Source organism: Lepidochelys kempii, chromosome 6 (genome assembly GCF_965140285.1).
Source record: "Lepidochelys kempii isolate rLepKem1 chromosome 6, rLepKem1.hap1, whole genome shotgun sequence".
Classification (NCBI taxonomy): Eukaryota; Metazoa; Chordata; order Testudines; family Cheloniidae; genus Lepidochelys; species Lepidochelys kempii.
Window position 1 is genome coordinate 47,607,104 of NC_136385.1, and position 25,523 is coordinate 47,632,626.

At 40.7% G+C, this 25,523-nt stretch overlaps 1 protein-coding gene and 1 long non-coding RNA gene across 8 annotated transcripts in view; one reads left to right on the forward strand and one right to left on the reverse strand.

Moving 5' to 3' along the window:
• The window catches only part of LOC140912784 (uncharacterized), a 120,566-nt gene that overhangs the window by 29,621 nt on the left and 65,422 nt on the right, over window positions 1–25,523 (forward strand). The window lies entirely within an intron of this gene.
• The window catches only part of ANO5 (anoctamin 5), a 95,492-nt gene continuing 80,785 nt past the window's right edge, over window positions 10,817–25,523 (reverse strand). For all 7 annotated transcript variants that reach the window (XM_073347828.2, XM_073347829.2, XM_078853247.1 and 4 more), the window contains 6 exons: window positions 24,008–24,105; window positions 23,549–23,679; window positions 21,593–21,798; window positions 18,410–18,591; window positions 15,852–15,957; window positions 10,817–14,961 (listed from right to left, as the gene is read on the reverse strand). In XM_073347828.2, the coding sequence (XP_073203929.1) occupies window positions 14,737–14,961; window positions 15,852–15,957; window positions 18,410–18,591; window positions 21,593–21,798; window positions 23,549–23,679; window positions 24,008–24,105 (948 nt within the window). In that variant the 3' untranslated portion in view covers window positions 10,817–14,736. The remainder of the gene's footprint in view (window positions 14,962–15,851; window positions 15,958–18,409; window positions 18,592–21,592; window positions 21,799–23,548; window positions 23,680–24,007; window positions 24,106–25,523) is intronic.

The following is a 25,523-nucleotide window of genomic DNA, read 5'->3' on the forward strand; positions in this document are numbered from 1 at the left end:
TACATTAGTAGTTCTCATTAGCGACACAGCTATTTTCCATCTAGAAGTAACCAGCCATTACTTTAAATACCCTGTTATTGATTTCATAGCTTTTACAATGTAGACCTAAGGATCCTGGGCTGGGTTAGATTTCAGTTACACCAGTGTAAATCTGAAGTAGCTCCAGGGATATCAATGAGATTCCCCTGGATTTGACCATGTACCAGATCAGCATCTGGCCCCTGTGAGTGGAAAGAACATTCCACAAGGAGCTCTTGTGCCTAGGAACATAGGAATTACCATACCAGATCAGGTTTCAGAGTAGCAGCCGTGCTAGTCTGTATTCGCAAAAAGAAAAGGAGGACTTGTGGCACCTTAGAGACTAACCAATTTATTTGAGTTACAGCTCACTTCATCCATTCCAGATCAGACTATTGGCCTTTCTAGTTTGGTATTTTGCAGCCAGCAATGGCCCAATTTAAATCAAAAAGTATATCAAAAATCCATCTGAGTTTAATAATAAGCTGTTTATGTTCATATATATACTCCATAGATTTTCCACATTTAAGAACAGAGCTATACAGATTTCTATTCCTTTCCTGACCCAGGCTGTTCAGTTAGTGCACAGTACTCTTAAGCAACAGCTGTGACTGTGTGACTACAAAATGACAAATCAACGTCAATTAGTAATCTCGGAGAAAAAGGTGTTATTTCCTGGTTAACTGTTGCAGCACTGCTTTGTCCAACAGCTAAAGAAAGCTTAATTCACATTTTAGACTATCATTTCTCATTAAGAAAGAAGACTCAGTTATTGGAGCAGAGGACTGTTCTTAGGCATCTTTCAAAGTAGAGCTCTCCTTGCCAAATTTCATACCCCACTGATCTCCTAGCTGGTTTCTCAAAATACAGCTTGAACCATTGCAATGCAATTCATAAAGCATTTCATGTATGGGCATAATTGAGAGTAGGTAATTAACCATTTTAAAACAGAAGAAAAACCTAAGTTTCAGTGTCACCATTTAAAGACACCAAGACTGTGCTTAAAAACAGAGGGCTAGATGTTCAATTGTTGAAAATTTGTGTTGCTCCTTTGACTTCCAACCCTTCCAGGGTGTCAGATCCAAAAAAGCTCCTCTCTTTATGGATGCAGCTTCTCTTTAATTTTGAAAAGGCAATTTCCAAGTGCATCTTCTCAGTGTGTTGCTGAGCTCCATTTTGAGACAGATTTGAAATCATAGAATAATAGAATATCAGGGTTGGAAGGGACCACAGGAGGTCATCTAGTCCAACCCCCTGCTCAAAGCCGGACCAACCCCAACTAAATCATCCCAGCCAGGGCTTTATGAAGCCTCACTTTAAAAACCTCCAAAGGAAGGAGATTCTACCACCTTCCTAGGTAACCCATTCCAGGGCTTCACCACCCTCCTAGTGAAAATTTTTTTCCTAATATCCAACCTAAACCTTCCCCACTGACCATTGCTCCTTGTTCTGTCATCTGCTACCAATGAGAACAGTCTAGAGCCATCCTCTTTGGAACCCCCTTTCAGGTAGTTGACAGCAGCTATCAAATCCCCCCCTCACTCTTCTCTTCTGCAGATTAAACAATCCCAGTTCCCTCAGCCTCTCCTTATAAGTCATGTGTTCCAGTCCCCTAATCATTTTTGTTGCCCTCCGCTGGACACTTTCTAGTTTTTCCACATCCTTCTTGTAGTGTGAGGCCCAAAACTGGACATAGTACTCCAGATGAGGCCTCACCAATGTCGAATAGAGGGGAATGATCACGTCCCACGATCTGCTGGCAATGCCCCTACTTATACAGCCCAAAATGCCATTGGCCTTCTTGGCAACAAGGGCACACTGTTGACTCATATCCAGCTTCTTGTCCACCGTAACCCCTTGGTCCTTTTCTGCAGAACTGCTGCCTAGCCATTCGGTCCCTCGTCTGTCGCGGTGCATGGGATTCTTCCGTCCTAAGTGCAGGACTCTGCACTTGTCTTTGTTGAACCTCATCAGATTTCTTTTGGCCCAATCCTCTAATTTGTCTAGGTCCCTCTGTATCCTATCCCTACCCTCCAGCGTATCTACCACTCCTCCCTTTAGTGTCATCTGCAGACTTGCTGAGGGGGCAGTCCACACCATCCTCCAGAATCAGGTCATTAATGAAGATATTGAACAAAACCGGCCCCAGGATTGACCCCTGGGGCACTCCGCATGATACCGGCTGCCAACTAGACATGGAGCCATTGAACTATCCATTGAGCCTGACGATCTAGCCAGCTTTCTATCCACCTTATAGTCCATTCATCCAGCCCATAACTTGCTGGCAAGAATACTATGAGAGACCGTATCAAAAGCTTTGCTAAAGTCAAGGAATAACAGGTCCACTGCTTTCCCCTCATCCACAGAGCCAGTTATCTCGTCATAGAAGGCAATTAGATTAGTCAGGCATGACTTGCCCGTGGTGAATCCATGCTGACTGTTCCTGAGTAGTTCCTGTGCAGATTCTGATGAGGTAGCATGCTACCTTCCAGACTGTAGCTGTAGCAGCTGCTTTCCCACATACCTACTGATGGGACCCTTACATTTCTAGAATTGAATTACAATTAATTTATGTATAATATGAATGTGGCTGATATTTAATATAAGTTCATTACATTTTGTTCGTCGTCCTGTCAGACATCCGAATATACCCTAATACATGGAGAACACCCTTCCCATTTTTGCATAGGAAAAATGAGGAACGTAAAGGAAGCATGTTGACTAGCCACACACAGGTGCACTGGCCAAAACTAGCTCGAGCACTGTTTCTCCTCTTGTACCCTGTGTAAAAACAGAAGAAGTATATTCTGAGTGCAGCCCTTGGTATTGGGTATTTGGTAAATAAAAGTGTTGATATTTTCCCCCATTGAAAATTTGCCATTTACATTAATGGGGGCAGTATGGGACTGTTGTCACAATTCAGGGCACCTCCACCTGTATTTCCCCCTTGTGGTCTGCCAAGGGCACCCACGGTAGGCTCCTGACTCCTCAGCCGCCATCTTGGGCATGCACCCACCTCTCTCCCTCCTGATCAGAGTTTTACCAGGCTACACAGTTCCCGGCCTACACTGTGATATCCCTATGGCAGACTGACAATATCCCGTAATAGCCTGAACAAAGCTTTTAGAATTTAGTTAAATTTTAGTGTATAAAGTTAAACCTTACTGAATTAGGGTTAATACCTTTAGGGTACACGGCATTAAAAATGCAATTGTGTGTGTGTGTGTGTGTGTCATTGTACCATCTCTAGTGGAGATTGGGGGATGCTTATGTACTTCCTCCATTATCAATCCTTGAAAGCCACCCCCATGCGCATATACTAGTTCAGACTGGATTCTCTAGGGACCAGCAGACAAAGAAAGAATTTTTGGAGAAAGAGCCTGGTTTTAAACAGGCTCATGGCCTTCTTTCTGTTCCAGCAAACGGCCAGGACTCCCCATCCAAGGAGGACCCTCCTCCTTGAGGTAGGGTTGGAAACACTGGGACCTACCAAGGTCTCATAAGAGTGAGTGCTTCTACTGAGCTGAACTTGTGCAATAGTGCAATGAACTTGTAACCCCAGGGAATCCCCCTTGAGTGGGGGTTTGAAGAACTGCTCCTGCCAGAATCTGTGTTACAGCTGCAATTAAGTCCAGTGTGTTTATTGACACGGGTGTTGGTGCTTTTATTGTTTATAATATATTTTTTCTGGAGTGCTTTTTATCTTAAGAATAAAGTAGGCTTCCATAGGAAGTGCTTTTTGTGTGGTACCTTATAACTGTAGCAATTAGACCTGTTAACCATCTCTGAAGAGAAAGTAAGCAGGTGTCCTTCGGCACCAAATATGAGCCCCAGGAGGATACAGGATGGGTTAAAGAGGATTACAAGGGAGAATAGGAATGGAAAGAACTTGCAGCCAGAGGGAACAGGGGATAGACTGGAGAATAGCACCATCACTAGGAAAAGACAGGTCTATGTGATTGGGGACTCTTTACTGAGAAGAATAGATAGGCCTGTAACTAGAGCTGATCCAGAGAATAGGAGGGTGTGCTGTCTTCCAGGTGCTAAGATATGGGATGTGGACCTGAGGATGAAAAGGATTCTAAAGGGAGCGGGAAAGAATCCCCTAATTATCCTTCATGTGGGAACAAATGATACGGCTAGATTCTCGCTGTAAAGTATTAAGGGAGACTATGCTAGGCTGGGGAAGATGCTTAAGGAAATTGAGGCTCAGGTGATCTTTAGTGGGATTCTGCCTGTTCCTAGAGAAGGGCAACAAAGGTGTGACAAGATTATGACTATTAACAGATGGCTTAGGAAGTGGTGCTATAAGGAGGGCTTTGGGATGTATGGCCACTGAGAGGCATTCATGGATAAAGGACAGTGCTCTCGGGATGGACTTCATCTGAGTAGGGAAGGAAATAGACTTCTAGGATGGAGGCTGGCACAACTGATTAAGAGAGCTTTAAACTAGAAATTTGGGGGAGATGGTTGGGAGATGTCCAGGTAATCTCCATGCCGGATTTTAGCATTGAGAGGAAAGAAAACAAAGTAAGAAAGGATACAGCCGTGGGTAGGAGGAAGGGCAGTGTAGATACCAGTCTAATAGGTTATACTGGCTGTAGAATGACCGTGCCTAATAGGGTACAGAATGTGAGTGAGGCCAAACAGCAAAAATCAAGATGTTTGTACACCAATGCGAGGAGCCTAGGTAACAAAATGGAGGAATTAGAGCTACTGGTGCAGGAAGTGAAACCAGATATTCTAGGGATAACAGAAACATGGTGGACTAGTCGTCATGGCTGGGCTACAGGTATCGAAGGGTATGTGCGGTTTAGGAAAGACCAAAATAAAGGTAAAGGTTGTGGAGTAGCACTGTATATCAATGATGAGGTAGAATGTAAAGAAATAAGAAGCGATGAAATGGATATGACTGAGTCCGTCTGGGCAAAAATTACATTGGGGAAGAAAACTATTAGTCTCCCCTGGGATAGTGCTTGGGGTGTGCTATAGACCGCCGGGATCTAATTTGGATATGGATAGAGCCCTGTTTAATGTTTTTAATAAAGTAAATACTAATGGAAACTGTGTGATCATGGGAGACTTTAACTTCCCAGATATAGACTGGAGGACGAGTGCTAGTAATAATAATAGGGCTCAGATTTTCCTAGATGCGATAGCTGATGGATTCCTTCAGCAAGTAGTTGATGAACCGACTAGAGGGGATGCCATTTTAGATTTGGTTTTGGTGAGTAGTGAGGACCTCATAGAAGACATGGTCGTAGGGGATAATCTTGGCTCAAGTGATCATGAGCTAATTCAGTTCAAACTGAACGGAAGGATTAACAAAAATAAATCTGCAGCTAGGGTTTTTGACTTCAAAAGGGCTGACTTTCAAAAATTAAGGACATTAGTTAGGGAAGTGGATTGGACTGAAGAATTTATGGATCTAAAGGTAGAGGAGGCCTGGGATTATTTTAAATCAAAGCTGCAGAAGCTATGGAAAGCCTCCATCCAAAGAAAGGGGAAAAAATTCATACGCAGGAGTTGTAGACCAAGCTGGATGAGCAAGCATCTCAGAGAGGTGATTAAGAAAAAGCAGAAAGCATACAGGAGTGGAAGAAGGGAGGGATCAGCAAGGAAAGCTACCTTATTGAAGTCAGAACATGTAGGGATAAAGTGAGACAGGCTAAAAGTCAAGTAGAGTTGGACCTTGCAAAGGGAATTAAAACCAATAGTAAAAGGTTCTATAGTCATATAAATAAGAAGAAAACAAAGAAAGAAGAAGTGGGACCGCTAAACACTGGGGATGGAGTGGAGGTCAAGGATAATCTAGGCATGGCCCAATATCTAAACAAATACTTTGCCTCAGTCTTTAATAAGACTAAAGAGGATCTTAGGGATAATGGTAGCAGGACAAATGGGAATAAGGATATGGAGGTAGACATTACCATATTTGAGGTAGAAGCGAAACTCAAACAGCTTAATGGGACTAAATCGGGGGGCCCAGATAATCTTCAGCCAAGAATATTAAAGGAATTGGCACAGGAAATTGCAAGTCCATTAGCAAGAATTTTTAATGAATCTGTAAACTCAGGGGTTGTACAGTATGATTGGAGAATTGCTAACATAGTTCCTATTTTTAAGAAAGGGAAAAAAAGTGATCCGGGTAATTATAGGCCTGTTAGTTTGACATCTGTTGTATGCAAGGTCTTGGAAAAAATTTTGAAGGAGAAGGTAGTTAAGGACATTGAAGTCAATGGTAAATGGGACAAAATACAACATGGTTTTACAAAAGGTAGATTGTGCCAAACCAACCTGATCTCCTTTTTTGAGAAAGTAACAGATTTTTTAGACAAAGGAAACGCAGTGGATCTAATTTACCTAGATTTTAGTAAGGCATTTGATACCGTGCCACATGGGGAATTATTAGTTAAATTGGATAAGATGGGGATCAATAGGAAAATTGAAAGGTGGATAAGGAATTGGTTAAAGGGGAGACTACAACAGGTCCTACTAAAAGGTGAACTGTCAGGCTGGAGGGAGGTTACCAGTGGAGTTCCTCAAGGATCAGTTTTGGGACGAATCTTATTTAATCTTTTTATTACTGACCTTGGCACAAAAAGTGTGCTAATAAAGTTTGCGGATGATACAAAGCTGGGAGGTATTGTCAATTTAGAGAAGGATAGGGATACCCTACAGGAGGATCTGGATGACCTTGTAAACTGGAGTAATAGTAATAGGATGAAATTTAATAGTGAGAAGTGTAAGGTCATGCATTTAGGGATTAATAACAAGAATTTTAGTTATAAGCTAGGGACGCATCAATTAGAAGTAACGGAGGAGGAAAAGGACCTTGGAGTATTGGTTGATCATAGGATGACTATGAGCCACCAATGTGATATGGCTGTGAAAAAAGCTAATGTGGTCTTGGGATGCATCAGGAGAGGTATTTCCAGTAGGGATTAGGAGGTTTTAGTACCGTTATACAAGGCACTGGTGAGACCTCACCTGGAATACTGTGTGCAGTTCTGGTCTCCCATGTTTAAGAAGGATGAATTCAAACTGGAACAGGTACAGAGAAGGGCTACTAGGATGATCTGAGGAATGGAAAACTTGTCTTATGAAAGGAGACTTAGGGAGCTTGGCTTGTTTAGCCTAACTAAAAGAAGGTTGAGGGGAGATATGATTGCTCTCTATAAATATATCAGAGGGATAAATACCGGAGAGGGAGAGGAATTATTTAAGCTCAGTACCAATGTGGACACAAGAACAAATGGATATAAACTGGCCACTAGGAAATTTAGACTAGAAATTAGACGAAGGTTTTTAACCATCAGAGGAGTGAAGTTTTGGAATAGCCTTCCAAGGGAAGCAGTGGGGGCAAAAGATCTATCTGGCTTTAAGATTAAACTCGATAAGTTTATGGAGGAGATGGTATGATGGGATAACATGGTTTTGGTAATTAAATATTCATGGTAAATAGGCCCAATGACCTGTGATGGGCTATTAGATGCGGTGAGATCTGAGTTACCCAGGAAAGAATTTTCTGTAGTATCTGGCTGATGAATCTTGCCCATATGCTCAGGGTTTAGCTGATCACCGTATTTGGGGTCGGGAAGGAATTTTCCTCCAGGGCAGATTGGAAGAGGACCTGGAGGTTTTTCACCTTCCTCTGTAGCATGGAGCATGGGTCACTTGCTGGAGGATTCTCTGCTCCTTGAAGTCTTTAAACTACGATTTGAGGACTTCAATAGCACAGATATAGGTGTGAGGGTTTTTTTGTAGGAGTGGTGGGTGAAATTCTGTGGCTGTGTTGTGCAGGAGGTCAGACTAGATGATCATAATGGTCCCTTCTGACCTAAATATCTATGAAGCTAAACCTGTCTGTGCAGGGAACTGTGCAGCTGGACTACTTAGGAGAAATACAAGTGCAGTTGCTCTGGACTGTGACAATCCCCAGCAAGCCAGACTGCCTAAACAGGTCAGTGCCTGTGCTTTGCTTTCTCTCCAGAGACTATGAACCACTGTAATTGCTACCAGTTATAAGTTACCACACAGCCCCATATAATCAAGCACATTTATTCTTAAGGTGAGAGCATTACAGAGAAAAGATATTAAAACAACAAAAGAACCTACGTGAATATTAATATACATACCAGAGATCATCCCACACCCAATTTCAACAAGGGCTCTGGTAAGAGTCAGTCCTTCAAATGCCCTCAAGGGGTTTTTCTGTGGTTAAAAGTTCATAACAGCCTTAGGTCAAAACACACACACCCATGAATAGTTCAGTCTTCCTTTTGTGGAAGAAAACAAACTCCACTCTCAGGTTGGAAGCAACAAAATCAGAGACAGCTTTATTCAAGCAATTGCAAGGGAAGAATACACCTAACAGAGAGCATCTCTGCCTCAGTTTCTGCAAAGTACAAGCAATATCACACAAGCATTTATACATTTTAGTAGCGTGCATTAATGAAAAACATCTGCAATTTGTTTTTTATGTCCTATTTAAACCAGCATTTTCTCACTTTCACTTCTCAAAACATCGTTATCTCAAGGCTAGGTCACACTGGCTCTGTGCTGCTCTGTCTCTGACACTTAAATGGCTGCACTTAAACCCTCTCTTTCTTTCCCTGCTTCCCACACTTTATACACCTTGGGCCTTTGATCTTGGCTTCAGGTAACAGGTGATCAGCAGACAACGGTTCCCTTCACAGGATGTAGCTTCAAAAGGCTGGGGTTTTGCATAACTTGGGGATAGAGGGAGGAATTTCTATTCACCTCCTCCTAGATATTTCCCAGGAAATTCACTTCACACATATTGTCCCAAAAGACCATTCTTGTCTGGCACATTGTTCAGTATAGTCCTTTGATCATCCCAGCTCACAATAATACATAACCTTTGCATTTAATACAATGGACTCCAAAGATACTTAATCTTAATTCAATAATGTTTTTCAGGGATATTGCAGGACATTGCCATACCTGTTACAACAGTAGACTAGGGTCCTCTGCGAGGTCCCATGATTTGTTTGTATGACTGAACAATGTGTCTCACAAGTCTTTATGAATTTTTCCCATTACAATGTACCCCTCTTTGGGTCCAGTCCTAGACCCACTCAAGTCAATGAGTGTTTTTTTCATTGAATTAAATGTAGCCAGGATTTGACCCTTTGTGTCTATACTGCTGGCCTTCAAGGCCAGACTATTGTTTCTTGAGAGTGTCAAATGAGCTTTAATAATTCTTCTTCTGGGAGCTTCTGAAAGATACCCTATCATAAAACATAATGATCATGTATCAAGGCATAGCTACATCATCCCCCTACACTTTATCTGCTTCTACCTTGCTCACCTTTTCTTAGTTTTTCTGTTTATTTTTCTCTTTCTCTGCTGCTGCTTTCCTCCCTGTCACTTTCCTACTACTGTTCTTACTTTATCTTTCGATACCCAGTTAAGGAACCAAACATAATGTTACAGAGTCAATAGCATGGTAGATAATCACATTGTCTATTTTATCTCTTGCACAGCATTCTTTCCCAAACTAGTGTCATTTTATGTTTGCATGAAAATATTGTCACTGCACCTGTACTTATTCATTTCTTAGAGTTAAACCCCTTTGAAGTCTGGATGGAATTCAACCCAAGTGCTTTTTGTGACTCATCTTCAGTTTTCCCCAGAGAGGATCTGATAACGTCTGATGTCCTGTTGCCTTTTGTTTAATAATAGTGGCAGCATCTGCTGAATGTTGAAAATAAAGTGAATTCTCTGGCAAATGGTGGACAAGACTTCAGATTCACCAGTGGGAGTGCCAAACATAGTGTCTACGATGGATGCTTGTTGTCACAAATGAGTTTGAAAGAAGAGAATAAAATATGTTCATGTTTACAAATCCATTGAGTAAAGCATACTGTAAAAATTCTTCATAAGGAACTTTTTACCCTTTTTAGCACTTCTTGCCTATGCTCATGCCGTAAGTTAGTTAACGGTATATACTTTCTCACGCACTTAAGGGGTAATTACAGTTGCTATTGGTCAATCCTGGTGCCTCTTGCAGAAGCAATGGGAGATGTACAACTGTAACTGAGACCACAAGTTGATCCAATATCTTAACAAAAATACTTCTAAAAACGTGAATTCCAAATGTGTGGTCCACTGGTTCTACTAGTGGTATCTAGTGCAGGACAGACTCTGGGAGCTGAAAGCATGTGAGGAAATCGCCATCTGAGTTATTGGGTTCAGGAAGAGAAAAGAGACTGCTTCAAATAGTGCAGGAAAAGGTAGCCTGTCTGAGATGACAGCCTGTTTGTGTACAGTCCTGTTTGCACCAGGAGCAAAATTATTGGAATGTGGAGGACGTGGTGAGCTTTTTCATGTCGTCATGGTTCTCGGAATTAGCAAATAAATTATTCAGTGATATACTCCTCTCAGATATGATGTACACGTGCCTATCGGTCAAGGGGAAGTGCATACAATACAAGAAAAAATTGGCCCTTACAATTGGTTTCTTGTGAATCACGATGAAGCTACATAAATCATTCTATCTTGTGATTTTGTATTAGTTCTTTCAAACAAGATATAGGTCCACTATACTCTTTCTCTATTATAGCATTTAGTATTTAAAAGGAATTAATCAGTGGTATGTATTTTTGTTGAATCTAAATACACTGTCATGTAAAATCGATGATCAAAGATTAATCATCTATAATACAAATATCACCTTTTTTGAGGCACTGTGAACACACTCAGCCCTTTAACTCCAGACACATGCCGAATTTAACAAAACAAGCAATATTTTTTAAAAAAAATGACAGTAGAGTTAAAAAATAAACATTGCTTTATTCACCAACACATTTTAAATCTCAGTATTGTACACATAGGTTTAATGCAATGTTTAAAAAATTATCCCAGGATTAGTGAATCATATACATCAGTACGATACTTAACAGTCAAAAATACCAGTCCATTTACATGACAATATCACTTGGAAGCAAAAGAGGCAAACAGCTCAGTAAGAAAATCTATCCTTCCCTGCCACTTTCTCCTGCAGTCTGAAACTGGCAACATTATTAAACAATTTACATAAAAAAGATAAACCACAGTAATAAAATTTGCTAGAAAAACAGTATAGTGTTTTGTGGTTGCATGCTTATTTCATGGTCATTTGCTTATATCGTAGCATGTTAAATCTTTCTATAGCACAAATATAACCAATATATTGGGGAAAAAAATTCCCTGATCGGGTTACTCTTTATACTTAAAAGCCAATAATCTTCCTCATTTACTAATTCTATTGAAGTAATCCACGGTTGCCTAAAAGTTACAGTAGCTACATCACCAAACTCGTTTCACTGCAGTTAAAGGACACTTTTAGAGACATGTATACAGTCATAGTATATATTTTGTACGTTCAGTATTAATTTTCAACATCAAGTGTATTCAAACATACAAAAACCCAGCACAGAATATTTAATACTTTCAGATTCCCAGTATGGCTTTTATTTCTACCACTTTGCAACACCTTTCAGGAAAAAAAATATAATCTGTGAAAGGTTATAACCCTAGTTATGCTAATAAAAGTTTGTTGAAACAGTGCTTAGCCACTAACAAAGAAAAGGTAAATAGTTAAATTCTGAGACAGCTTAGACCGATCTCTTCTTATGTAAATTTCGCTGTTAATTTCATGACAATTTACTGTCTTTTAAATAGTTTTTTGTGCACGCCAAAAAGTGATGCTTTAAAGTGTAAAATATGTGTATGTTTAAAGCTGATCCCAGAGTTTTTCACTTTTTAATATATACTACAGTATGTGAAGAAAACAACCCAATGTTCCTAGAGTATAAGATTATATAGTAAGTTCTCTCAGAAAATGAACTAGAAGTAAGAAATGGGGCCACGTGTTAAATCAACTTTGTTGTTTTACTACCTGGTGCTTCTGCACATCACTGCTGCATCCTTATCTTTAAGTTATTTGTTTCTCTCCTTCTTGCTTTTTAAGATGCATTGCCCATTGCCAACACAATTACACTGCTAGAAACTTTTCAAGTGTGGCAAACTAAGACTTTCTTTTTAAACTACAAAGACTTGGAGTAATTGACATTCTCTAAAATCTGCATGAATACAACATCTGACACTGAGTTTACTGGTTTTTAACTTGAAAGCAGACCTTTTGCGCATCTTGTTCAGAGCTTACATTGTCATGTTGTATCTTTTCACTTTACTACTTTACACATGCTTTGCCAGTTGCTAACAGTAACAAAATTATAAAAATAATTTAAACATGAAAATAATACAAATAATGCAAGTTCTCCATTTAATTTACAGTATTTGTAAAATATCTGTTAAAAGCAGCAAAGTGCTTGTATCGTTTACTATGGTTTGGTAGAGTATACAGAATTACAGTGATTGTAATGAATCTTTGGCTTATTGCACTTCATAATATAACATACGTTCTTAAGCAGCAGACTTATCTTAACTGTACATGCAGTTCTACAATGAATCAGAATTTTTAAAGTTACATGAATGTTACAGAGCAATCTCAGCTCATCACATATACTAATCACCAATGTTACAGATTTAATGAAGTAGCTCTGGGGACTCTCAAGTCAAGAAAGATTCTGGGAAGCCTGGCTGAGAAAGCCCAGTGAGTATTCAGTCATCAAATTTGGTCAGTTGCCACTCTGCTCTTAAAGCACACCTTGCAGAATTTACAATGGAAAGAGATGTACATCTGCTTAACCTTCCTGGCTGGTAGGAGAATCATGTGATGTTCATTAGAGGTAAACATTTTACCATTAGAAATTCTACCAGTAATGTTAGTTCTGCCCAAGACACAAATTTAAAACTCTAAAACTTTAAATATCAGCTAATTAGCCAAATATTTATTATATTCTTTTTCTGATTTACAAGTTTGCTTTGCTAAAACCAAAAGTGGAACCGAAAACTTGTGGATTTAGTAAACAACGAGTTCTTTAGCTGAAAGGCAAAATAGATGATGGGGGTTTTGGTCTGGTACATTTAACTATAACTTTCAAAGTGCAGATATACTAAAATTCCAAATATGACTATCTAGCATACTTCATTTTGGGAGAATACAGCAAGTCCATTGCTTCTTCAGCTCACAGTCCACTTCACAGTGCTTTCCACTCTTTTGCATAGCACTGACAAACTGAAGTTTGCATATGCAGCCATTGCTAAGCCAACACTATGCACTGCCATATGGAGGTTCAAAGTTTCATGATGCAGGCTCACTTTTAAGATATGCTATATCATGTAATTATACAGCTAGCATTTTCATATCTTGTGTCAAATGCATATAAACAAGGCACTAAGCATTGTAAGGTTGACATGTCTTTAAAATACAGTAAAATCAGTAAAATATTTGTAATTAAAATTATATAGCAAGGGCACTGCTCATAAACAGCTTGTAGCTAACTTGCAAAATAGCTGACAATGAATATACGTCATACCTTTGCAGAACAGCCCCATGGCAAAATAAAAAAAGGTTTCTTTTTGGCAAGATTAAAAACAAAAAAGTTCAAGGGTTCCTACTATAAGGACAATGGCTACATAAATGTACATTGCTTGGCATTTTTAAAATACTAAGACTACTTAACTTTATCGCTTTAAAATCACATTCACGTACAAACACAATGACATATATAGATCAATCTGTATTACAGTCCAGCTTCCCCACACTGGGGTCTGTTCAAAATTCACAGCCCTGTGGTTAATTCCTGAAGAATTTCTGACTAGACAGTTCAAACCATTTTATCTCTTAGTTGTCATTCTCAGAGATAACATGTGCACAATCAGAAATCATATGACAGGACAGGCCCCTACTAACATAGTATAGTTTTTCAAATGATGTCTTTTAGAGTTAAGAAATAAAACAGCTAAGTTTCCTTAAATGATGCAGTCTAAACTAAACTATCAAACCCTGGCAAAAGTACTGTAACTAGCAGATTATTCCACAAACTTTCAATGTTTAAACTTTATTGTGAGGAAACTCTTTAGCAGATGAGGATTGTTAGGAGTAAAAAATTGAAAATAAATTAAACTATTCTTCTTCTTCACTAGCCTCTCAATTCTGTGCCTTAAAAAATCCGAAGTAGATTTAAGTCAATATATCTTTAACACACACGTTCCTCAAAAAATGCCTAAAAGTTGCAAGCCTGTGAACAAATATTATATATGATATGCAGTGGATACAAAAAAAAAGATCATTCTGCCTCCAACGTTAGCTAATTAAGTTGTGATGTTATAGACACTCACTCTCAGTCTTTTCCATAGCAGGAGCTGTCCAGTATATACCTTGCCATCTAGCTAGGAGCTAGTTGGCACCTTCCCTCCTTCTCCCATTCAGAAGTATGGGAAGCTCAGAGTAGTCATGACCCTCATACACCTGATCACAACCTTTTGAGGAGAATCACAACCCCTACGCTGGGAACCAGTGTCATAGGATTTCCAAATAATATTTTGATTTTTAGACCCATGAGATTTATCCATTGTCCAGTCCAAAGGGTAGCTACAAAACAGGGAAATTGAGAAATAGCATTTACCAAGCCTACAATACTCAATGACAGGTGTCTTTTAGAAAAACAAATGTTTAAAATCTTTGGACTGAAAGCAAAGGGTTAAAACTATCATATGGCTTTCAACAAATTGCATACTGAGCGGATCACAGATAAATAAGGATCAGAGTTTCAGAGACTAAAATCTACCAGATAGCTCCTCCAGCTACATTGCCTGGGATAACTCTACTTTTCCTTCTGTGGCAATTACTTCCTTTTCCATATTTTCATATGTCTTGCATTCACACAGTTTCTGCTTCAGTTTATTGAGTTCATATTCATGCAGGATTTTTTGTGTTAAGAACTTTTCACGTTTTATTCTGGCTTTTACCTCTGCTGGAACGTCTGGAATCATCCAGGCCACAAAGAATTTGACAATGAACACAATATGCTGCCAAAAAAAAAAAAAAAAAAGAGGCAAGGGAAAGTGATGATGATGTATTATAGAATAAAGGAATAATTAGATCTCCAGCTAAAAAAGCACTACATAAGAGCTAGGTATTATTATTAACTTTTTTTTTTTCTCTTTTCTCTTAAAACTGAGCATACTGTAATATGACTGTCCTGGAACGATACACATCATGTTACAAAAACATGCTGCTATTTTTGGATTTTATGTACAAATAAAAAGATTATAAAACACCCTCACACTTAAACACCAACTTTGATCCCAAAGTGCTTCATAACAGGTTCAGGAGCAAGAGTGATACCTTCTGAATCACCAGCACCATTCTGCTGCATCTAGGTGATTCCTTGTAGATATCCCATCCACATATTGACCCAGCTCAACTTGTGAGAACCGACAGGATCGCAGTGGGACATGCCATGGATACAGCTCATCAGCAATCCCCTACTCCTTTGGCAGCCTGCAAAAGGCTGGCTTTATACTCAAAATGATTGACTTGAGCAATTTTAGCTGCTGCTCATCATCTTAAAATCCTTTTAGAAGGCAGTACTGCAGTCCTCTCACAAGCAGCACTCCCAACTAAACCAATGGGAGTTATACATATGGGAGGCCTAGTAGTTTAGTTATTTTCTTATTTGCATAAAAGGATTTAACTCTGCTCTTTTCTTTGGACCAAATCTCTTGATTTCAAAGGGAGTCTTGACTGAGTGAAAATTAAGAGTTTGGTCTTTATTTTGTACAGCTGATATTTTCTTTGTGTTGCTTATGCAAGTGAATACAGGATATTAGCAGCAGTTGTTTGACTTTCATAAAAAAATAGTAACTATATTCAGAATGTATGATGTATTGATTTCAGAAGACTGATTGGCACATACCTCCATTATAATGATAAAAGCCAATTTTGCAGCAAGAATGTGCCAAAACTGCATAGTGTGTAAATATTTCTTCGCATGGCCTGGTGGATATCGGTAGTCTCTGTACCTGTTAGATATAAATAAATGTAAAGGTGAAATGTCATATTTAATATGAGACAGACTACAAGCTCAGTGACATTTACATGCAATACAGCTGTCATTTAAGGAACCTTTTGATCTTCTTCTAAATGTTCTATTCTCTTTGGCAGGAACAGGTTAGCCCTTATAACTTGTTTCTATTGCCAGTTTGCTCAGGCACCCTTATTCACAACAACATAGGATGGCTGAGGATGTGTGAGAAGTGAAATTTATATGTGGATTACTACTGTATTCGGGTGGTGACCAAATAATGGACATTGCTGAATAGCACAATGGAAGCTAATTGAATGGTATCAGAATGGACAGATTTATTGGACAAATCAAGGGCTCAATGGGTGAGCAGGCATGTGTGTGTTCAGCATTAATATCTATGGTAGGATAAAGACAGACTACTGGAGCTTTACTCTGAGTCATGATCTATCTGAAGTGGATTTGTTTTGTATCCAATCATATGTTTCCCTTTTGTTATGGATGTCTCTGAAGTTCCTTCTCCAATCCACAATTCCTTCACTATGGACAAATTCACGCTTTTTCACCAATACACTGAAACCTTATGGACATAAATTCCTCTGCCATTGGTAAAATACGTCTATGCTAATGTACACCAGCTAAGAATATGTTCCAATATGTTTATGCAGATATTGACCCTTCTGTTTAAAATGTCAAATACCTTGGCAAAGCCAGGCAGAAGAAGACAACATTAGAGTCATTTTGAAAATGCAGGGCTCCATCATGATAGTGTGAAGCACAACATTGCTCTTGAGAAACTTGTGGTATGCCAGGGCCTTATTTTTTGGGTATTTTTTCACTATGGCTGCGTAAACCCAACACCCATTTTCCATAGCAGGAACTGTGCACGGAACTTCTTGCATATTGTAATAATGAATAATTGGTCCAAAGCCCATGCAAACTGAGGCAGGATCCTTCAGTCTCAAACTCTATGGTTAGAGAAGAACTCTATAATCAACTGCTGACCTAAACCATCAAAGAGCTAGCCACAAAGTGACCCCAACCTCCACACCACGTACACAGGTCACCTAGGTTCTTTCATGAATTGCACAAAATTAAGCAAGAAGTCAAAAAGGCTGAAGGTCTGGGTATGCAAAAGCTGCACAGCAAAAGTCAGAGAACAGCTCCAGGCCACCTACAAACATATGTACAGATACAAAAGAAGCTTCAAGTAGCTTCTCACAGAGAATTGCAATAACCAAGTCATATGCAGAAGAACCTTTCGGTGCAGTGAACTGGCTAACTGTCTATACACAACCAGACACAAGCCCTGTCCATTGCAAAGAAATCTCATCTTACTTCAAAGACAAAATCAACACAATTAGACTGGGCCATCCTGAGACAAAAGTAACGACACCGGAACACCATCACATGTGACAGAATGTGGTCTCAACACCCAGAGAAAAGCTCTGAAGAATGTCTGGTTTCTTTACCCGTGAAACTGAACGCTTCCCTTCACAACTGGTGAAATCCAGCAAAAAAACCCTGGCTTCCATTCTAAACCTGATTCTAGGAGGTTTACTTGTATCCAATCAGGCAACAGAACCACACCATATGCACTGTGTGTTCAATCAAAACTCACTTGCTGAGCTTGGATTTTGAATACTTGCATCAAACTGCTTGTGACCAATACATAGACCAGAGGTGGCCAAACTTACTGGCCCTCCAAACCGCATATGATAATCTTCATTAGTTTGAGAGCTGGGACCTGCCTGCCAGGGGGCTTGGGCTTCAGCCCCACTCCTGCTGAAGCCCCAAGCCCCGGCAAGTGCGCCCCGCAGGGCTGAAGCCTAGAGGCCCACCTCTCTGCTGGGCAGAAGTCCCTACTCCACACCCTGCAGCAAGGCAGAGGTCCTGAGCTCCCCCCACGACCAGTCTGGTAGGTAGAGAATGGGGGAGAGTGAGAGGAGCTCCGTGAGCCTCACTTTAACAGTAAAAGAGCCGCATGTGGTTTGCAAGCCACAGTTTGATCACCCCTTATATAGACCAAAATCAGTTTTAGAAACTGAGCCAAATTCAGAGGTGATAATGAGTGGTGAGTATCTGGGTTCCCTAGATTCAGTTCGATACCTTCAGACCTATTTCCAGCAATTACCAAAGTGGGCTGGCTTTAAATCATACATTCTTAGTCTCTCCTGTTGGTTGCTTTCTGTGTTACGCCCTTTTTCATGCCTTTGCATTTGTTAGTTACACCAACTTGGACTCCCTTTGACTCAAATGAAAAAAAAAAGTGATTTTTGGTGGTTAGTGGGATTATCTAAATCATTTTCTAAAGGAAGCTAGATTCTGCACTAGTTCTGACATGGAAGAATTAGGCCTATCTATTTTCTAATTAATTTAAGTCTCAACTATCTACTTGGAAAACTGCATGTAAAACATAGAGACAATTTTTTTTTAAAATCACCACAAACCTGCATGTGAGAAAGTTCTCTGAATTATTTTTAGGCTCCTTTCCCTCTAGAAAATCTGAGACTTGGAACACGGATAGACTGTTGTTAATATATCCAGACATGGGCGAATCTTCATTTGTAAAATAGGCATAGTAGTAAACTAAACGAGGGATCATATCAGATGTGAAGGCTACAATAAAGGCCTGAAAAAAGAAACAGAACTTGAGATCATGCTGCATAAGTAACTTAGTATCTCGCTTAATATTTTCCTTTGAAATGAAATATCTGATTCTGTTTGACAGTCCCATGTGAAGCTGGAACACTAGATGCAGCACTTTCATAGAACCATAGGATATCAAGGTTGGAAGGGACCTCAGGAGGTCATCTAGTCCAACCCCTGCTCAGAGCAGGACCAATCCCCAATTTTTGCCCCAGATCCCTAAATGGCCCCCTCAAGGATTGAACTCACAACCCTGGGTTTAGCAGGCCAATGCTCCAACCACTGAGCTATCCCTCCCCCCCTCCAACCACTGAGCTATCCCCCCAAGACTTTATTGGTCTTCAGTTTATAAAAAGTATCTTTCGCCACTGCTGCTCTCTGAACATCCAGAAGCAGCTGAGGATCTAACTGAACCCATAGATTGTGAATCTTATTAATCATTCAATGGAAGGAATGAAATTATCTTGGGCATCTCCTGTGGTTTCCCTTCGCCAATTGGTACTGCCAATGACATATCTGAACTGAGCTTCAGTAAACTAACTCCCATGCATGCCTCAATCTGGCCAGACACTAGGAAAGTCAAGTGAACAAACCACCTGGTTCCAGTTAAATGGAAATGGAGAGCTGCATGTCATCAAAAGGAAGAAAGGACAGCAGCAGAATATGGACCCTGGACTTCAGAAAAGCAGACTTTGACTCCCTCAGGGAACTGATGGGCAGGATCCCCTGGGGGGCTAATATAAGGGGGAAAGAAGTCCAGGAGAGCTGACTGTATTTTAAAGAAGCCTTATTGAGGGTGCAGGAACAAACCATCCTTTGATGTGAAGAAGGAATAGCAAATATGGCAGGCAACCAGCTTGGCTTAACAGAGAAATCTTCGGTGAGCTTAAACACAAAAAGGAAGCTTACAAGAAGTGGAAACTTGGACAGATGACTAGGGAGAAGTATAAGAATATTGCTCAAGCATGCAGGGGTGTAATCAGGAAGGCCAAAGCACAACTGGAGTTGCAGTTAGCAAGGGATGTGAAGGGTAACAAGAAGGGTTTCTGCAGGTATGTTAGCAACAAGGAGGTTGTCATGGAAAGCATGGGACCCATACTGAAGGGGGAGCAACCTAGTGACAGATGATGTGGAAAAAACTGAAGTACTCAATGCTTTTTTTGCCTCGGTCTTCACAGACATGGTCAGCTCCCAGACTGCTGCACTGAGCAGCGCGGTATGGGGAGGAGGTGACCAGCCTTCAGTGGTGAAAGAACATGTTAAAGACTATTTAGAAAAGCTGGACGAGCACAACTCAATGGGGCCATATGGAAGGTAACTGAGAGTGCTGACTGATGTGATTGCAGAGCCATTGGCCATTATCTTTGAAATCTCATGGCGATCGGGGGAAGTTCTGGACGACTGGAAAAAGGCTAATGTAGTGCCCATCTTTAAAAAAGGGAAGAAGGAGAATCCGGGGAACTACAGACTGGTCAGCCTCACCTCAGTCCCTGGAAAAATCATGGAGCAGATCCTCAAGGAATCCGTTTTGAAACACTTGGAGGAGAGGAAGGTGATCAGAAACAATCAACATGGATTCACCAGGGCAGTAATGCCTGACCAACCTGATTGCGTTCAATGATGAGATAACTGGCTCTGTGGATGAGGGGAAAGCAGTGGACGTGTTATTCCTTGACTTTAGCAAAGCTTTTGATACAGTCTCCCACAGTATTCTTGCCAGCAATTAAAGACGTACGGATTGGATGAATGGACTATAAGGTGGATAGAAAACTGGCTAGATAGTCAGGCTCAATGGATAATGATCAATGGCTCAATGTCTAGCTGGCAGCCGGTATCAAGTGGAGTGCCCCAAGGGTTGGTCCTTGGGCCGGTTTTGTTCAACATCTTCATTAATGATCTGGATGATGGGATGAACTGCACCCTCAGCAAGTTTGCAGATGACACTAATTTGGGGGGAGAGGTAGATATGATGGAGGCTAGGGATAGTGTCTAGAGTGACTCAGACAAATTGGAGGATTGGGCCAAAAGAAACCTGATGAGGTTCAACAAGGACAAGTGCAGAATCCTGCACTTAGGACGGAAGAACCCCATGCTTGGCTGCAGGCTGGGGACTGACTGGCTAAGCAGCAGTTCTGCAGAAAAGGACCTGGGGATTACAGTGGACGAGAAGCTGGATATGAGTCAACAGTGTGCCCTTGTTGCCAAGAAGGCAAACGGCATATTGGGCTGCACTAGTAGGAGCGTTGCCAGCAGATTGAGGGAAGTGATTATTCCCCTCTATTCGGCACTGGTGAGGCCACATCTGGAGTATTACATCCAGTTTTGCCCCCCCACCCCCACTAAAGAAAGGATGTGGACAAATTGGAGAGAGTCCAGTGAAGGGAAATGAAAATGATTAGGGGACTGGTGCACATGACTTATGAGGAGAGGCTGAGGGAACTGGGATTGTTTAGTCTGCAGAAGAGTGAGGGGGGGATTTGATAGCAGCCTTCAACTACCTGAAGGGAGGTTCCAAAGAGGATGGAGCTAGGCTGTTCTCAGATGGTGGCAGATGACAGAACAAGCAGCAATGGTCTCAAGTTGCAGTGGGGGAGGTTTAGGTTGGATATTGAGAAACACTATTTCACTAGGAGGGTGGTGAAGCACTGGAATGGGTTACCTAGGGAGATGGTGAAATCTCCATCTTTAGAGGTTTTTAAGGCCTGGCCTGACAAAGCCCTGGCTGGGATGATTTAGCTGGGGTGGGTCCTGCTTTGCGCAGGGGGTTGGACGAGATGACCTCCTGAGGTCCCTTCCAACCCTGAGATTCTATGATCACTGCACTGCACAGTGCAGTAGCACTGCAACTCAAATGGCAGTGTTATACACATAATGAATTGGTTCTATACAGAATGAAAAACAGTAGAAGCTGATTATAAAACCTACAAATCCTGGAAATATAAAGAATTATAAGAAAATGGATTTAGCACAGTTAGTTTACTTACGTTAGTGACAACAGACAAGATGGCCATTCCATTTAGAATTTCTTGCCAAACTCCTATACTGTGGGCTTTGGCAGCAACAGGCCTCCTGAACTGAGTGGTAAGCTTCCAGGAATCTACTCGAATCTCCAAGATATTATTCATCAGTGCAAGAAGGGGAGCCAGTGGAAAAGAGGCCACAAACAGAGTAATAAATCCAAACTGAATGACTGCATGGGAGGAAGGGAAATGAACAACAGTTGTTTTGAACTCTAGGGAAATTATCTTTAAGTTCACAATTCATGCTATTGAAATTCCAGAGCATTCAAGATAACCTTACCAAGTGAAAAACAAGTCTAGTGGAATGTATTCATATCACCAATTTTTTAAATTGCAACAATGTGCTAATAAAAGTATAGTATCCAAGTACTTTCAAGAAAGAAAAGTGTGTGTGTGTGTTATAACTGAAAGACTCGGCAGTTTGGAGAAGAGATTGAATACACAAAGCAGTAAAGTCTGACTGACCAGCCTTTGACTGATGCAAGGCTTTACATGCTGGCTCTCAAGCCCTCCAATTTATACAATTATTTTATAGACCAACCTCTTTTAGTTTTTAATTATTTTTAATTCATTCCCAAACAAGAAACAAATATTCTGAGCTTCTCCCCTTGTGACCCTATTGTTCATGGGTTTATTTATGTATATAGTTTGTATTTTTTTAGTTCATATTAAGATTTACCAGTGGCACTAAACACATACGTAATGAACTGTCAATAATCACTTTAGCTATCACCAAAATCAAACCTCCTCTGGTGTGGTATGTAGCAGCCTTTTCAGTTGTGCCAACACTACCCCACAATAGTTTAGGCACAGAAAGTGAAAAGGAATATTATATCTACTTAAAGCTCCAGGAGAATGTAAAATAACATAACATTTCACCAAGACATTGGCGTTAAATACTGTTCCAAAACTGCTATTAGAGATCTCATGACCACCTGTGGTCAGGACTTCAATTTTCCATCACAGCCAAAAAACATAATCCCCAACAACCAAGTGGTCACTGAATCATGCTGAGGGAATGGTTTAATTATGATTCAGCAGAAGGAAAGACATCTTCCTGCATCTTCACTACCGACAGCAGCTATTTTTTAACCTTGCGGGTCTCCCATCCAAGTAGTGATCAGGCCGGACCATGGTTGGCATGTGAGATTTGACAAGATCACAGGCCAAGGTGAAATGGCTACATGACACGAATGCGGCTAGATAGTTCCAAACAAGATTTACAGATTTATACGCACAGCTTAGGAGTAGCATTAAGAGGGACACCACCAGGCAAACTTCAACAAATTTTGCCCTTTCTATTTGACAAACACTGTTCTTAATTTCAGTGTTTCTGGATTGTTCATGGGCTTAATTTCTGGTTTTTTAGTTAGCTGTTTGCAAACTGTTTCATCTGTCATGTCGGCATCATTTTAGAAATAGTGCCAGTTGGTTAGCTCATGCTCCCTCTGCTGGTCAGTTGGGTAGTATCAGAGCACAAATCAGTGCAGACCCAAAACACAGTGGATTCTCTGATCCACATTGTGGGTCTCATATCTGCAGTGCAGATCCTTACAGCATACTTGGCACTCATCCCATGGTCAGAGTTTCCAATGACATCAGTGGAAGTTATGCCTAGGAAGAATGGCAGAATATGCACTAGAGAGCTGCAGTGTGGATAACAGATCCACCATCCAACATGAGAGAGAAATAGTTCTTGGATATATAATACTATGAACAAGAACTTTGCTCAATGCATTATACTAATATAAAGGCAGCTTCATTTATTGGGCTGACCTATTTAACTCCGTCTATCAGTGAATTTTATGCTGTTTACAATACTTATCAGAGAACATGCCAACTTTTAACTGGAAAGCTCTGTTCTTATAACCTAATAACAAAGCTTCTTATCTTCATTTCAAAGTTGTGTTTTCAGCTCACCCATTTCTAGATATTCATAGAATAGCCCCAAGGCTCCAAAGCTCTGCAGATCATGATCCTGCTCCCAGCGACTATATAAATTCTCTGGATTACATCTGGCTTTCCTGCGTCCCCACCAATTCCAAATCCAGCTGTGTGGGGAGGGGAAATGGGAACAATAAGGGAGGGGGGAAGATAGAGTCATGATTAGAGAATATATTATGCACTATAAATTGATTCATAAGCACCCCTTTCTTCAAAGGAAACCAACTCCTCACTCCCATACTGTACAGTCTTTACAAACATCTTCTACAGAAAAGAAGCCAAAAAGAACTCTAAAAATTTGATTGACTTTTCAGCACTTTTGCAGTTCATTTACCTACAGCATTTCTCTCAGTTTGGCCAGTGAAATGATGCTACTCATCACCCTTAATTTCAGCCATCTACAAACTCAGTGGCTCAATGTAAGGCATCACTTACGGTACAATGGCCTCTTGTATATTTCCCCAAATTTGCTTGCCGGCCATAACTATGGTGAGCTGTGTCGTCAATTCAATCAGGCAGCCTGCAGGATCACACTGACCAAAAAAAAAAAAAAGTTGTGGAGAAAGCAATAATGAAAGTTACTAAATTGGCCATCACCTTAATAAAATACAATGTAATGTAAGAAAGAGTTCTTAAAGTGCTCAGGGAAAGAAGTAATTTGCACTTCAGCTCCCAGCTGAAAATTCACCTTCGGGGAGACTGTTACAAAAGGCTAAACTGTGTTGTATTTTTATCCAAAAAGGAAATGTGCTAGGTTAAATATTTCAAAATTGAAATATACAGACCATTTGAAAGACAGAGTTACTCAACAGGGCTTAGACTGGCCTCTATGGGTACATCTACACTGCAGTTGGGAGTGTGCCTCACAGCTCAGGGAGACGGACTCGCGCTAGCTCTCCTCAAGCTAGCACACTAAAAATAGCAGTGTGAATGTAGAGGCATGGACACTGGCTTGGGCTAGCCCCCTGAGATTGAACCCAGTGAGGCCTTGGATTGGGTAGCTAGCCTGAGGCACTGCCCATACAGCAATGTCCACTCTATTATTTTGAGTGTGCTAGCTGGAACAGACCTAGTCTACGCTCCCAGCTGAGTGCAGACATACCCTATATGGGTGCATGTGAATGGGGCATAAGCAGTCTTCCAACTTCCTCCAGTAACAGTTCCTGCCTTTCCCATTGAGTCCAGTGAGATGCCAACATGGCACCATTTACCTCGAAATACCAGAGGCCAAATCCCAACTATTGAACTACTGCATCTCCTATTCTCTTCATAGAGAGCTGGATGTATTTAGCACTTCTCAGGATTTGGCCCTCGCTGTTTGCAGTTTTTTAAAATTTCTGCTCCTTATCAGGTCCACCAAGAGAATTTACTAGCCCTGAAAACATCTAGAAGACTTCAGTCCCTAACTTTGCTAAGATAGCTGACCTTTGTTTACCTTAAGCTATTTTCCTCCTTGCCCTCCAGGCAACATTTAACACCCAATATTGCCTTCAGAGGTTTACACATGGCTTCACTGGGAGTCACGCATGAATATCCAAAGCCAGAACTTTTAGAAGTGTTTTGCATTCAGCAGAAGGCCAGTCTTCTCTGATGCTAACCTCAAAACGCTGGTGGAGATACCTTAATGTCAGTGAGCCCTTTCATTTACAATGGCTTTAATCTGCCCAGAGCACCGTCTTCACCTGCATACAGTGCTCACAGAGCCAGAGGCCCCACTAAACAGAACCAGTACATCACTGAGATAAGTAAGGTGCCCATCAATGATTTATAAAAAATAATCTTGTTCATGGGGAAAGGAAGCCCAAGGTCCTCATGCTGTTTAGGGACAGTAAATTCTCATGGTGGCACTCATAAAGAGCAGACACTTTAAAGACTAATCTTCTTGGCAAATAGCAAGGGCCAAATCCTGAGACGTGCTAAATACATCCAGACCCAGAAAGGGATTTAGGCA